At 38.0% G+C, this 15583-nt stretch overlaps 2 protein-coding genes across 10 annotated transcripts in view; one reads left to right on the top strand and one right to left on the bottom strand.

The window, feature by feature from the left end:
- Window positions 1-5198, top strand: part of IMMP1L (inner mitochondrial membrane peptidase subunit 1) — a 41917-nt gene extending 36719 nt beyond the window's left edge. For all 6 annotated transcript variants that reach the window (XM_081155541.1, XM_081155538.1, XM_081155540.1 and 3 more), the window contains 2 exons: window positions 3777-3887; window positions 5034-5198. In XM_081155541.1, coding sequence (XP_081011667.1) covers window positions 3777-3887; window positions 5034-5102 — 180 coding nt within the window. In that variant the 3' untranslated portion in view covers window positions 5103-5198. The remainder of the gene's footprint in view (window positions 1-3776; window positions 3888-5033) is intronic.
- Window positions 2757-15583, bottom strand: part of DNAJC24 (DnaJ heat shock protein family (Hsp40) member C24) — a 40966-nt gene continuing 28139 nt past the window's right edge. Inside the window, exons 4-6 of one of the 4 annotated variants that reach the window (XR_014000078.1) lie at window positions 10157-10225; window positions 6425-6666; window positions 2757-3198 (exon numbers count right to left, since the gene is read on the bottom strand). Coding sequence is in view for 2 of the 4 variants with exons in the window: in XM_081155547.1 (XP_081011673.1) it covers window positions 6536-6666; window positions 10157-10225 (200 nt within the window). In the remaining 2 variants the exon portion in view is untranslated. Of the gene's footprint in view, window positions 3199-5294; window positions 6667-10156; window positions 10226-15583 lie in introns of those variants that run through there. The other 3 variants (XR_014000079.1, XM_081155547.1, XM_081155548.1) reach the window with 3 other exon arrangements.

Raw genomic sequence — 15583 nt, 5'->3', positions numbered from 1 at the left:
AATGATTTAAGGGTTCTTTTAATGCTTTAAAATTTAGCCTGAAAGTTACCTATATCTAAGACCCTGGAAAAATGCAGATTTGAGCAAAAGTAAAATGTTCTATGTGGCATTCATTGTAAAAATATATCTACATATTCTTACTCAGGCTCATACATTCATTCAAGTTATCATGGCAGATTTACAAAAGTATAAAAAGGAAAAGCATCTAACTACTAAAATTTTTGGTTTTAAGAAGTAATGAACAAAACATGGAACTGGGGATTTCCATTTTTGGCCATTTGCAAAATATTTATTACAAATGCATTTATTGAAGTCCTGTTCTACTTTAGTTGAAAAGTTGTAATAGCTTTTAAAAAATACATTTTAAAATATATTTTAATCTACTTTTTTATCTGTTGCTATTTTGTTATAATAATATTGCTCCAGTATTTGTTTTATCTGGCTTGAATTTTCAATTTAGTGATAACAACTTGGTTAATCTAACAAAGTTAGGATATTTGTGTTGTGTTCCTTGCCTCACTCCATACCAGAAAGGCCAAGTTTTAAGTTTCAGACCCCTACCCAAATTGTGTTGTACTCTGCTTGTTTAAATAAATGAGTTCTTAGCTAAACTAATATTTTAGTTACCTAGTGATCTGGTGACAATACTGCTAATTGCAGTCACTTATTGTACTATACAAAAAAGCTTAGCCTGCTATCTGGATTGGAACTTAGGCCCCTCTCTTTCCATACTACCAAAGACAAAAAAATATTTTTAATTCCACAAACCTCTTCCTAACAGACAATGTTCCCTTTATAAAAAGTACAAGACGTGTGTGTGTGTGTGTGATTGTCTAACATATACTGGTTACAAAAATGTAAATTTTGAAACATAAAGTTTTGACGGTGTTCTTTGAACATTTATGCACATTACCCTGTAAACTTACTTTTTTCAAAGACTATATTCATGTAAATCTGTTAGTTTTTTTTTAAACCAGCTATTATAGAAATAAACTATTTTATTTAACCTCTGCCTACTGAGGAATATTTACATCGTTGCCAGTTTTGAGACACAGGTAACAGCACCGTGAACTTCCTCGTTTCTGCGTAACCGCAGGCAGGCTGAGTTTGGCAAACCTTTCCCGAAGATTCTGATGGGAAAGGGTGAGACGGAGTCACCTAGGGGATGGCCCTGAAGGGGGCAAGGTGGATATGCCAAAGGCACACCTTACTTCCATCAAAACTTTCAGCTTTCACCAGAAAGGGTTCTCTTCATGTTAGTATGCTGAAAGTAATTAAAGACTTTACCATTAGGTCATTTAAACCTTTCTGGCAGCGGCCCTTCGCACAAAGAACGAGTAGAGGCCGCCGTGTGCGAAGCCGCGGCTGACAGCCCGGCCGGCGGCGCGGGCCCTCGGGGGCGGCCTCTGCCCCAAGGCAGCTTCCCCGAGCCGGGGAGACTTCAGGCAGCACGGGGGCTTGCTCAGCCGGCAGCCGAGGCGGGGGAGAGGGGGGTTTACGCGGGTAGAACTTACGGACCACCCGTCAGCGAGAGCGGAGATACAGAACCATGTCTAGACACCTGCCCGAGACACTGTCTTGGCTTTGGGGCTGAGTGCTTACTAGATTGTGCCTTTATGGTGACTAGGTGACACGTTGATCATGGTAAAGAACAGCTAGTGGGCAGCCGAGCAGCTCCCAGAGCTCACCTGGCTGAGGATCTGAACTCTGACAGCCAGAGCATAGGGGAGAACCCAGAACATCAAGCCTTCGTGGCGGGTACCTGAGTGCCAGCTCTGCTTTAGAGCTTCTGAAGTTCTTAGTGTTGCCTATTAGCCTGTAGAAGTTTTTCTTTTGCTTTTACTGGTGTCCCCAACTTTATGATTTTATTTAACTATTCATATATATTACCCATTTTTAGAACTTAGGAACACATATTAAGGAGAAACTATGGAAATCTGAAAGCAAAAGATGTTCACAATGGGGCTTCTCCTAAGGCAGTACTTCAGAACGTTAATGACACGTGGCTTTTCAGATACTCTGTTCTTCATTTATGAACTGATATGTACCCATTTGTCCACCTGAGCAATCTTATGCTTCACTGCACATGAATGCACTTACATAGGGAGGAACTAGCCTCACTCTTGGCCTTAGAACCTACAACTAGTAATGCTAATAAAAGAGAGTGATCTTATAGTATCTTATAGTATCTCATATTATTTTAAGAAACTTAAGTGCTTTCTCTACAAATAGAGAAATTTAAGTATATCTAAATGAAAATAATTAACTTGATTCATTTTTTTGGCAGATATTTCTGCATGTTATATCATTCCAACATCAGGTAATCTCTGATGTAAAGTGAAGTTAAAGTTGTACATACTTGTATAAATTTATTTTTCCAAAAGGTAATGGCAAGGGGAGAAATAAATAGCTCCCGGACGATTTTTAGGGCAGTGAAAACACTCTGTATGATACCATGATGATGGATACATGTCATACATTTGCCCAAACCCATAGAAAGTACAAGACCCGGAGTGAACGCTAAGGTAAAAAGTTTGGACTTTGCTGATTAGTGTAGGTTCACCAAGTACAACAAATACACCACTGTGGTGGGGAACATCAATAACGGGAGGCTATGTATGGCGGGGAGCAGGGGGTAGATGGGAAACCTCTGTACCTTCCTCTTAATTGTGCTGTGAACCTAAAACTGCTCTAAAAAATGAAGTCTTAGAAAAGTAATTTGTGACATTTAAAAAAAATCACAGTCATTTCTTATTAAACCCAATAGGAATACTTTTATTTATATAAGGGTCTCAAGTAATAACCAGTCAAAAGAACAGTGAAAATAAATTCCTTCCCAGCAGATCATTTTGGACTGGTCAATAATTCAACTTTCTTGGGTAACAAAAACTCTAAAAGATTGTTGCTGAAGAGTAATTTTTTTAAAAATTTGTGTTGAACAATATATTAATGGGCAAATGTCTCATATCAAAGGGCTTTTTTTAAAAAAAAGCATGTTCTGTTCGAAATATACTTATTGTCATTGAGTAAAAATGTAAACTTACATTATTTACCTGTTAATAAACAAGACATATAGGAACTAGGATCTTTTCATTTAGTAGAAGGTCACCGTCATTAATTTTACAACTGATGGTTTCGTAATAGGTCCTCCTAGTTCTTGATGGTCATTATTGAAGTATAATGCATTGAAGATATGGCCTGTACAATGGCAGAACAGGGATCTTAATTAGAATTCTGACAAGCCCACTCCAATAAAATGATGAGATTATTTGTAATTGATGTCACAATCAATTACCATTTAGTTCTTCATGAGCATTCTAATAGGTCTGGCCTTGCTATTGGCCCCAGGACGTTGCTGAATGAGTGGCTACCCTGCTTATGCTGTTATTGAGACAGGAGGGCACATTTTTAGTCAGCATCCTAACGGCCTCTTTTGAAGTCTATAAAATTAATGACCCTGTCACACTGTTTTGATCTCTCATAACCTCAGTTTGGGGTTTGTGTCACAAATTAATTTTGGGGAACCATGTGGCAAGCATGTATTTTAAAGAAGGTAGTATTTTAAAAAATTGAAACCTTAATATTACTTACCAATATTTAGTAAGTTATTTTATTGTGCATAAATAAAAGCAAAAATGAAATCATAGGGTTTGTATGTATTTTATAAAAGATAACTTTGGGATGTTTTCCCTACTTGCACAAGGCGTATTTTTTATTTATAGTACCCAAATTTGTTTTTTCTTTTTTAAAGGGGCTGCTTTCTTCTCTAATTCCAGGTGCCAATGGGACATGTTTGGTTAGAAGGTGATAATCTACAGAACTCTACAGATTCCAGATACTATGGACCTATTCCATATGGACTAATAAGAGGACGTATCTTCTTTAAGGTACTGCTTTCTACTTAAAATGTAGGCTTTCTTCTCTGAGGTGGGGGAAAAGACAAAAAAAAGTTTCTTTCAAAATGAACTTTGAACTCTCCAGGCTGTTAGTGGGCTTAACTGTTGTAATAACAGTTATGAAATGTTGGCCTTCATAGCTATGAACATCACCCCTTCCTCCCATTGAAGCAGGTAATTGAAAATATTTTTTGTTTGAATAATAAAGTTCTAAGTACCTCAGTTGTAGCGTAACACACCTTTAATTTGAATCTCCAAAAATTTCTCTCTCATACAACTTTTAGAACTGTTCATATCCTTGGAATATATTAATATGCATTTGTGGAAGAGCAGTCTAGAGTCAAACTATCTGCAATGCAGGGATATCCCAGTTAAGTATAGTGAGGAGTGGATTTATGGTTGCAAATTTATGATTCTTAGGAAAGATTATTGTTTTCACTGGCTCCTTTTTGTCATATCAGTAAGGAGAAAAACAGACATGAACACTTGAGGATAATTTGCAGGATTCTTTACACTTAAGCATATATTCAAGTACTTAGGTTTACATTTAACTTTGAGGGTAGTAAGAGAAAACACACACACACACACACGCTCTCACATATATACAGTTGACCCTTAAACAACACAGGGGTTAGAGGCACTGACCCCCCCCATGCAGTTGTAAGTCTACATATAAATTTTAACTCCCGCAAACTTATCTATAGTATCCAGTATTTTTGTTCCAGGAACCCCCCCCCCCGCCCAGATACCAAAATCTGTGGATGCTCAAGTCCCTTAAACCCCACAGAACAATGCATAGAGTTGGCGCTCTGCTTCCACAGATTCCCAACCATGGAGAGAAAATACGAAATCTGTGGATGTGAAACCAGGGCATATGGAGGGCCAACTGTACATTTATTGAAAAAAACCTGTATATAAGTAGACCCATGCAGTTGAAACCCATGTTAGGGTTTAAATACATAGTCACATGTAAATTCACTTTCTAGTCATCTTGTAGGAAGTCTGTTCTTGAACGAAGAGTAAGGAGAAAGTGGTTAGTTGTACAGCACAGAGAAAGGGGTGACAGAAGTAAAAGGTGTGTGGTGAGGGTATGACGACACTTTCATTAATTGTCTTCAATCAATGTTGATTTTACAGATTTGGCCTCTGAGTGACTTTGGATTTCTCCGTGATAGCCCTAATGGCCACAGATTTTCTGATGATTAGCCAGCATTTATTCTTTTGATTTGATTACTGTCTCCTGTTCAACTAAAGTTATTGCCACTGAAACCATGTACTTACTAATAAACTATTTGCTATTCAGTTTGTTATTTTTAATTGTTAAGTTAAAGAATAAGTAACACAACTTGCAAACTTCATTAAGTCAGAATATATGGATAAAAGTAATGCAAAATAATATAAATTTTATGAAAAATTTTATTTTTTACTTATATTATGCAAAATAATATAAATTTTGTGAAAAATATTTTAAGGGGGAAACCTGGATGAGAACCTCACTTTTGAATTTTTAGTTTTACAGGTATAATGAAAAAAATCTCACAAATATGTTCATACTTTAGCTGCATTTACAAAGTCAGAGTAGAAACTAGTGTTGTAAGTCCAAACCAAGAAGAAATACAGAGTTCAACCTAAGAGAAAGCTGCTAAGTCACAAGCGTGGCTCACTCATTTGAAGTTAAGAAAGTTTCAGTGATCCAATCCATAAAGGATTCCTTTTCAAATCAATTTTTTAAATGATTTCTGACATACTATATATAGAATATTAAATATATAGAAAAAGAAAATCTTTACAATCTACTATAATCAATAATCATACATTGTTATAAAAGTCCATTTCACCACACCAGCAGTACAATGGTTCCTTACTCCTAAGTACAGACATTAATGCTGTATCTCAGTAGTCTGAGATAAAAAGGAAAGTAAGGCCCCTGTTTCAAACCATGTGTTTCTAGAGCTACCATTTCCTAAGTTATACTTCAAGTTGAAGATGGCCACGTTTAAGGAACTTGCAAGCTTTGATACAACCACGTGAAGGGCTGGAATACAGCGCCAGGACTGAAGGCCAGCGTGACGGCTCCGGCTCCAAAGCTATCCTTCCTACACCCTCCTGACTCTCAGCTAACCATGAATCTCCATATTCGGCCTTCATGATGAGAGAGCTGGGCTCTCATCTAGTCACAAAGATCCTAATTTAACTCCAGTGACCTGAGATTTTGAGACAGTTTTACAATAGGCCTGTATCTTTGACAGCTCGAAATATCATCTATTACCTCAGAAACTTAGGAACTGTAAAGAAATATGATATTGTGACATACTAAAAGATGCTTATTTGAAGAAACAAATCAATTAAAGTTCTCAAATAGGAATTTGCTAAATATAAGTCATAATTGAAGTCCCTTTTTATGGCAATCTAAGTTATAAACATGTATAAAGAGCTAAATTAATTTTCTATTAATCCAGGATAGACTTTTCTTGACAAGCTTATATTTTCTTTGCAAATAGTAGAGCTGACAAAAAAAAGAATCCTACCTCTTTTTTAAATTTTTTTTATCAGCTTTATACAGTTGCTTGAATTGACAAAGTTGGAATGGACTCTCTTCAATATGTCTACAGTTAACGGATCCCACTTAGTGAACAATTTCAGCTGCAGTGAAGGAGTTCTATAATTAGTGAGCATGTGTCACAAGAAATCAGGGTAACTTCTTTTGCTTCATCCTCAGAAACACTGTATTTCCCACCACAACGGCAACTCAGAGAGAAAGAGTGATCATCTGCAGAGAAAACAAAAAAAATGCTTCAGACGCTTACAAGTAACTACACTGATAATACCACACATACACACAATGCAGTTTATTCAACAGAAATTGCAAAACAAAAGCGCCTCAGTAAATAAAAAATGTTCTAAATGAGAACTTGAAAATATTTCTTATATAGGGGCAGCGTTTCTAAAAATTATCAAAGAATCTTTATCTGTAGAGGAGATGGACAAGCTATAAATCAATCCAAAGATCTTGGGTGGACAGCAGATGGTCAGAAGCAACCCAGGAAATTTATTTGAAGTCTTCTGTTTTCTTAAGATTCACATAAATTTCACATTCTTCTCAGTGTGTTTGTCCAAACTATTTCTGTAAAGGAAGAAAACAACCCTCCCTTTCTTGAATCTCTTCTGGTATCACTATTTCAAGAATCCTGACTCAGGTATATAAACACATTTGGTGCTTTTTCCTGTGTGTCTGCCTGTTTGGTGTTTACAAATGATCTGTGAACCAAAGGGCAGTCACTGAAGTGAGATGCCCAAAGGAGGCAACAAGGTGTGACGTTTAGCCTAATGGTGGAAATCTTATCAAGCCTGTCATTTTCCTGAGAAGTTGAAATGCTTGTGTCCTTGTACTAAAAGAATTCCTAATTTACTGGTCATTCAATTTTACTGTCCCTAAGAAGTGACTGTCAAACATAATTACTGATCATATTGTTTTACTATTGTCATAATTTGTTATATAGGTAAATGAACTAAGCCTCAAGATACGATTTCTTACAATCAGGTATCTTCATTCAGTTCTCAAATTTCATTCTTTAGCAGTTAGATAAAGAAAAGGAAAGAAAAATCTAGCTGCCTTGTTTTTGTTCTCTAATCAAGTTTGGCCTTAGAAAACTAGCAATCAAATGAACCAATTTTATGTATTTATTTTATCATTAAGGAAAACATGGCTTCATTCACCCAATCCTGCTTTTTATTTTTTACCACAATGCCTTATTCCTCCATAAGGAAATTATAATTTAATCTTGAATTGAAAAATGCCAACATCTCCCCTGTCTGAGCCAACATACATATGTAATGGAGCATGCTTTCATAGTGAATTGTTTTATTACTAAATTGTGTAAAAATGTACATATTCTAGCCATTGGTTTTCTTAAGCTACATTTCCTTCTTGTTTTTTTACCACCTCAGTGAACAATGAGAAACAATTTGAGGTGACATGTGCTCAGTAAATGATGTGAAGGCCACCATGGGCTACTGTGGGGTTTTGTCATAGATGATTCCAAATGTTAATGCTCACAAAAAACTCACATCTTGTCAGACTTCTTCTTATACTATTCTTTTATCACTTAACAAAGTGATATCGCCACAGAGACCATCATTTTAAATATAACAAATGAAGACAAAATGACAAATTGTATATGAGATTAACCGGGAGGGGAAAGGTTAACACGTTAGTCTCTCAGTTCTTCAGGTGTGCCTGCTGAGCATGATAAATAAAGTGCCTCATTTCAGACTCCTTGGATCAAGCGACTCATTTGGCATGTATATCATGCAGTGTTTCATCCACTCTTCTGTGTTAAATCTTCACCTTCCAAGGCTATTCTGAAAGTGACTATGACAAAATCTTCACTTTTTTACTTGCCCAGTTGATCCCCAATTTACTTAACTTCATCTGCCAAGAATGCTTTTTTCAACTGCAAAAAACCCCTCAAAATTGCAAAACTCACATGGCTAGTTTTTAAATATTCCTGCAAAAATAAAGGCTTCATGCAGCTGTTGCTGTTATTTTCTCTCCCAAAGGGTAAGAACTATTTCAATCTTTACAATTATTTAAAAACCCTTCATTTAAATAAGCACCTAAGGACATCCTATAGTTTTCAGATTAATGGTAGTGGCTTATGGCCGATTCGGTGGCTGTGGCTGGGACTCCTCTGTATCTTCACTGTCAGGTTTACTTTAGGAAGTCTCAAGGACAGTAACACATTCCCGGTCCCGCTTGATGATTTCACATTGTACACTTCCTTCCATTTCTTAGCATTTTCACTTGTATCAGAAAGTTCATGTATTTTTTAACTAAGATGCTTGAATTACCCAATCCATAGTCTTAATTTTAAAAAATCTTAATTATTAATTATATATTTTAAATGTTACTGAAGAAGGAAAAACTACAAAACCCAGTTTTCACTGTTTTCACATTATCAGGAACTGTAAACAAAATACACTAGTCACATCAAGTACAGGAAGAACTAATTTGTCTAATAGGAGATTAAACACACATACATACACACACACTGATGGATAAGGTAGCAATACTATATTTTCAGGAGATTCATTTAGCTGGCCAGGTCTCCCTGATCAGTGGCATGCTCCGGTCTGCCCCTCATGATCTCGCAGTGCAAGCCTAGGTCACTAGTGTATTCTGTTTTCACAGCAGTAGCTCTCCCAGTTTATGCGATGAAACTATGTCAACCCTGGGAGCCCTAGTAACACAAAACCTCATCTTCCAATCATTCACTGCAAATAAGAATTTCTACTCCAGGATTTCACTTGGCACTTTAGGAAAAGAGTGGCCCATAGGCAGAAAATGATCCCCCGTCTAAGTCAACATAGCTTGTGACCCAATTTCCTAAGTGCACTAAGTGAAGAATTTGCTGTTAAAAAATATTTCATTAAACTTGGTTTCTGGAAGGATGGGCTGTTGATCTATGTATTCACACTCACTAGTAAATTTTTATAAAGTCCTAGGGAATCTGTACCCCAGGCTGAACAATAAAGTAATAGGGTTAAAAGTATATAAAAATTCTAGAAATAGTAAGATTTTATTCATTTGACCAGAGAAACATGGAAGTGTGGTATTCAAGGCTTCCATTTAGAAAAGGAACTTAGCACATCTCACCCGAGCAATTCACACAACTATTAAGAGTGGAGAAATTAGATTTAGGTGTTAAAATTCTAGTAATAGGAAAGTTGAAAAGACATGACTTCATGGTGAGTAAAAGGGAGTGACAGATTTTTATTTTTCACCTAAGACACAATCTAGAAGTGAGTGTAAAACAAGCTCCAAGTAGGAGAATATAGCATTGAAAGGACTGCCCTAACAGTTTATGCTTCCACATAAACAAACATCCTAATGGGAATTCATCTTGAATGTCAATATAGGAAGGATGGGAAAAATTATCTTTAAATTTATTTTCCCTATTACTCAGATGGAGAGTAAACCAAAAACCAAAGTAGTTTAAAAAAAGAAAACCTTATGAAATCCTATGTACCTAACATCTAATTAAAACAAAAAAATAATCAGGAATGAGTCATATAGTGGGACATCCATAATTGAAGTTTAGAATGGAATAAAAATATTCCAGACAAAAACACCCACATATATATCAAAAGCCAAGCTATTGTTTCTTTTTAAGATTCCAAATATCCTAGGATAGTTTTTTTTTTCTTACAGAAAATCCCTAATCTTTTCCTTTGTAGTCAAGAGAAAAAAAAAATCCAACCTTTGTTCCAAGACATTTCTTTAAGATATACTTGAGCATCTACTGGTCCCATATTTCTTAGATCATCTTCTGTAAAATATAAAATGAGACAATTAATTTTGATACTTTAATCATAACCATGAAGAGTGCTGAAAAGACAACTCCAGCCAGGTTGGTATAATTCTTACTAACTTACCATTTTAAAACTTAGCTTACTACTTTTGATAGCAGTTTTAAAGCTATCTGACTTCAGATGACTAAAAATTCCAAAGTCTACCTCTTACAAACCAAAATCCATCCCACTTTTTACAAATATGCAACATGCAAAAACCATGAAGATGATTTTGATGATTCCTTGTAGTCAATTAGTGACTTCTGTTTTGTGAGAGATGGGGTAATTTTTGTGTGTCAGATAAACCATAGGAACTAAGGAAGGCAGCGTGCAGCTGAGTAAAAAGTACTGTATTTGATTCTTAGTTCTAGTATTTTAGTAGCTTTCTACCTTGGGTATATCGAGTTATCTCTATCCTATCTACTTCAGAAGTTGGGTTGCTATGGACTGAATTATGACAACCCCCCAAATTCATATGCTGAAGCCCTAACCCCAATGTGACTATAGAGATAAGGATTTTAGGAGTTGAATAAGGTAGCCTTATAGGAGGAAGAGAGGTTTCTCTCCATGTGCATGCACAGAAGAAAGTATCATAGGACACAGCTAGCAGTAGGCTGGCTGCAAGCCAGGACAAGACCTGATCAGGGATCCTGTCAACTCGCACCTTGATCTTGGACTTCCTAGCCTCCAGAGCTGTGAGAAATAAATTTCTGTTGCTTAAGCCATCTACTCAATGGAATTTAGTTATGGAACATGGGACAGACTAACACAAGGGTATTTTACCAATAAAATCAGATCCAACTAAAAGCACTTTAGAGAATAAAGCTCTACCAGCATCTAAGGGGCTATTAGTCACCTGATTTTTATTTGTTTGCAACAGAGTAATTAACAGGCAATTTATAGGGAGGATTTCTTTAAAATATTTCAATAACCATAAAACACAACTGTATTGTGTTGAAGTTCTATTGCCGTTTCCTGGGCCAAAGTTTTCCCTATAGGTGGAAGAACCCTGGAATTCCAACTAAATTTAGTAAGAGTATGGTCAGGTAGTAAAAGCATGTACTCTTGCTTACAATAAGTATATTTTTGGACAAAGAAAGCAACTAAAGATGAGAAGCACTTGTCTTTGTTTTTAAAAGCATGTCATATAGTTCCTGTATGCTAGTATCATCCTAAAAGTAAATGCTTAAAATAAATGACTAAAATCCACCCCCACCCCAATGAAATTTTCTTTAGCTGTCTCCCTAGTCTCTTGTTCACTTGCTGAAAATGCTTCCCTTTGTTCTGTTGTGTGAATGCCTGCGATTTAATTATATTTAATAACTGCCTGTTCAAAATTTATTGGTGAGTTATACAATTTAAAAATGGATAAAAAGATTATACAATATTTTGAACTCACTGTGGTTTTCTATTAGGTTTGTCAAATATTGTATCACTTTGTATTTATTAGGTACCAACACTATTAAACTATCCCTAAAAGACATAGACTTTGCCTAGTGGTCAGGGGTACTTCCTCCATCTCTGTGTGCCCACTGAATAGCTTATGCAGAGTGTATCAATATGCTAAGTAATTTCTGAACAAAAGCTGGCCACTCAGCCTGTTTGTTCTGGAGTCCCTTGGGAGGGACACTGGTCCAGGCCAAGGTCAGATGCTGCCTGTGACTAGCCCTGGGCAACCTGTTTGGAACTACAAAGCAATCCATAGCTTGGACCTGCTGGTGTTTGCACGAAGAACCAAGCTGAGCACCAAGACCAGCTTTTACCAGCACCGGGCCTGGGGACAGGTCAGCTAAAGTCCCAAGGCACCCCGAGATCTGCCTCCGCCTGCCTCTGCCTGCTGCAGGCTGCCTGTTAGGCTCTGTCACTGAAGGAGCCTTTGGTGGTACTTGAGTTGCATGAAGTAGGTTTCTCAGTGAGTGACCAGGTAGCGGAGAGTGGTGTTTACCAGACTGATACAGGCTCAACCTCGTTGCCAGTAATGAGTCTGAGGCAACTCAGCAAATGTCACAAGGTATGCCCAGTCTAGCTGCCACCCGCTGGGTGCTCACACACCTCTGTGGTGAGGCGGGGACTCAGGGAGTCATCAGGGTGAAGCCAGCAGTTTATCAGGCCCAAACAGACCAAGATTTGGCTGAATGAAGAAGGTAGGGCTCTATACTGGTCAGGTGTGCAAGAGAAAAATGGCCCTCATCCTAGAGCCACATAACTCAGACTCAAATTCTACCAGGAGCCCAATTCCAGCTGGACAGGGCCGCGAGGAGTTGGAAGAATGGGGCTAGTGGATCTCCAGTGAGGGGGAGATGCCAGTCAGGCTTGGGGGAAGGTGGAGGTATTGGCCCTTTCCCCAGAGCCACAAAATTGAGTCCATACTGAATTCTGCCCAGACCTAGGCAGGGCAGAGCCACCAGAAGTTGGGAGGGTGGGGCCACAGGAAGCCTGGAGAGTGGGGTTGGCGGATCTCCTGTGAGGGGGAGGCACTAGTGAGGGGGAGGCATCAGTCAGGTTAGGGGGAAAGTAGAAGGAATGGCCCCCACCCCAAAGCCACACCACTCAGTCATAGACAACCCCCTAGTCTGCCCAGACCTCTACACCCCAGCCCAGGCAGCTGATTCCTCAGCAGGGCACAAGCTCCACAGGGTGGGGTGACAGGGAGTCAAGCAGGTGGGGCTATGCATTCCCCTAGTCTGATGCCATATGGAGCAGAGTGCTACACCCAGGAAAGATGGCATCTGCAGTGTGAGAAAAGAACTCAGCTCAGGGATCCTGGCGGCTGTCCCTTCTACTCCCTCCCCAGAGCCACAAACCTCTCTCTCCTCATGCAACTCTAGTCCACTCCACCCTCTCTCCGAGGAGCCCAGGGTGAGTGGTTGCAAATGAGATTTTGCGTGTTGGCCCTCCAAGAGCGCGCCTGTGTTTCTAGCAGACTCCTGTCTCTCCCTGGTAGACAGAATCCTCACCAATTTTCAAAGCCAAGTATTACATGGGTGTCTCTTCTCCACTCTGGTGCTCTGAGCTGGGGAGCCTGGCTTGGAGTTGAGACCCCAGTCTCCTCAGGGGGAGCATTTGCAGCTGAGATATCCCTTTGGAGTCTCAGCTGCCACCCCTGGGAGCGGGGCCAGTCCTTTTGCTCAACCTTCCTATCAGTCTCAATGTGGCTTCTTCTGTAAATCTTTGGTTATAAGATTTCTGTTTAGTCTTCAGTTGGTTATTCAGGTTGATTGCGCGCGCTCTCTCTCTCTCTCTCTCTGTCTATATATATATTTTAAATATATCTTTATTGATTTCAGAGAGAGGAAAGGGGAGGGAGAGAGAGAGATGGAAACATCAACGACGAGAGAGTCATCGATCAAGCCCACAACCCAGGCATGTGCCCTGACCGGGAATCGAACCCCGATCGCCTGGATCCTAGGTCGACGCTCACCCGCTGAGCCACGCCCGGCCCGGCATTGCTCTATATTTTAATTGTAATTCCTGTTTAGTCCTGGGAGGAAGTGAGTGTAGCTTCTACTTACTCTGCTGCCATCTTGGATACCCATTTTTTTTTTTCCTTTTTAAACAATGATCTCTGCTTGTCCACCACTGGAGTTATAATTAGAAAATTTAACTTATCCTTAGCCCTTAACTCACAGAAACCCTGTAATTAGCTTTGATAACTCTCTGTCATGCAAAGCATCTGCAATACAGATAAATTTGTTTTCTTTTGACTGTTACATATTATAAAAATTTTTCCTTGTTACAATGAAATATTTTAAATCTGAAAATATAAATCCTATCTCAAAGTTCTCCTGTTAACATGACACTACTAAAAATGTTAAGAAAACATAAACTGACTTAGAAAGTGACTTAAAGGAACAGAGGTTAGATTTAAATCTGGAATCTTAGCTACAGAGTGGTAATAAAACACACACACACACACACACACACCACAAAACAAAAAACACACACCAGCCATTGAAAAGAAAATGCACTGTCTGGCATTTGGCATACTCTATCTTGAGACCAATGACATCATATGATTCCTAATTCTTCTGAAGTGAACAGATTCAGCTTTTTCTAAGGTATCTAGGAACATTAAAGGTCTGTTCACACCCTGTGCAATGCTGACATGCTTAACCAAACATGGGGGGGGAAATTTCCAAATTTATTTACATATAGGAAGCAATGCACTATAGTTAAAGAGAGATTCCTGAGAAATATGATGATTAAAATCAAATAATGCATGTGGTTACTTGAGAAAGAATCTTTAAACCTTCAGAAGTATAGGCCCTTCTGACCCTGCGTTCTATTGGATTTGTCTGACAACAAGAGGTGAAAGAATTCTGTGGCTCCATTGTCTCTACAGTGGGACCTAAGAAAACACTGGCAGGACTCATCAGAGAGGTTTATGAGCCTGCAATTCAAAGAGATTAAAAGGAAAATCTACGGAGATTCTTTCACACTGAAGAATAACATTAAATAACTATTAGCAGCTTGGTTCAGTAAAGCTTACTAGAGCTCTCGCTGGGTCATTCACAACTTTCTAAAAGAGGAAAGGCTTTTTTTCAGCTCCATTTGGGAATCAATAAATATTTCTTACTTCTTACGAGACAATGGGATTCCAGTCTTTTTAAACTTCCTCCTAATGATACTAAAATTTCTAAAACAACTCTTTGTTTGCTGCCTAAATAATTACACTTCCTAATCCCAGGAAACTTTTTCTAACTGTAGCTACGATTTAAGTAAATACGTATATAAATAAATAGCAGTAACAAAAAGCTACAAAGGAGAGGAATTTAACTCATTCATTATGGCTGACGTATCTAAAAGTCTCAATCAACCCAATATTGGCCAAAAGATGGAGTCCATCTGCAGCTCTGTCCCAACTATTCATGTGTAGCAATGTTGTGTTACTTAAGTGAGCAAGTCCCCAGAATGCTCTCAATTAGCAAGTAGTCCACTGTATTTATCTTTATGCAATTTAAAATATTTAAAGTTCATTTGAAGCTTAAAGACATCATCTAGGTATGTTAAAAGCAAATAGCAATGTTTTCCTTTAGGTGTTAGTAGCTTGCTGTTTTAAAACAAGTAATTTAATTCTAAACAATCACTTTATTCTTAAAAGTCATTTCACTATAAAGTTTTCATATAGGAAATGACTTGAAGGAAAACAGTTTCCTTGTCCTTAACAGTCTCTGTTCTTGGAATAGCCTCTACCTTGACAAGAGATTCAGAATCGGCCAATGTTTAACTTGAAACCTGCTCATTAAATTACAAAGCTCTATAGTCCTTTCCCAGATGGAATTAAAGAATCACAATTGCAAGTCTTTCTATATCAAAGAAATATTACAAATTTGGAG

The sequence above is a fragment of the Miniopterus schreibersii genome (assembly GCF_964146895.1).
Source record: "Miniopterus schreibersii genome assembly, chromosome: 12".
Classification (NCBI taxonomy): Eukaryota; Metazoa; Chordata; class Mammalia; order Chiroptera; family Miniopteridae; genus Miniopterus; species Miniopterus schreibersii.
The sequence above is the reverse complement of the archived record's forward strand: the minus strand, read 5'-3'. Positions and strand labels throughout refer to the sequence as shown.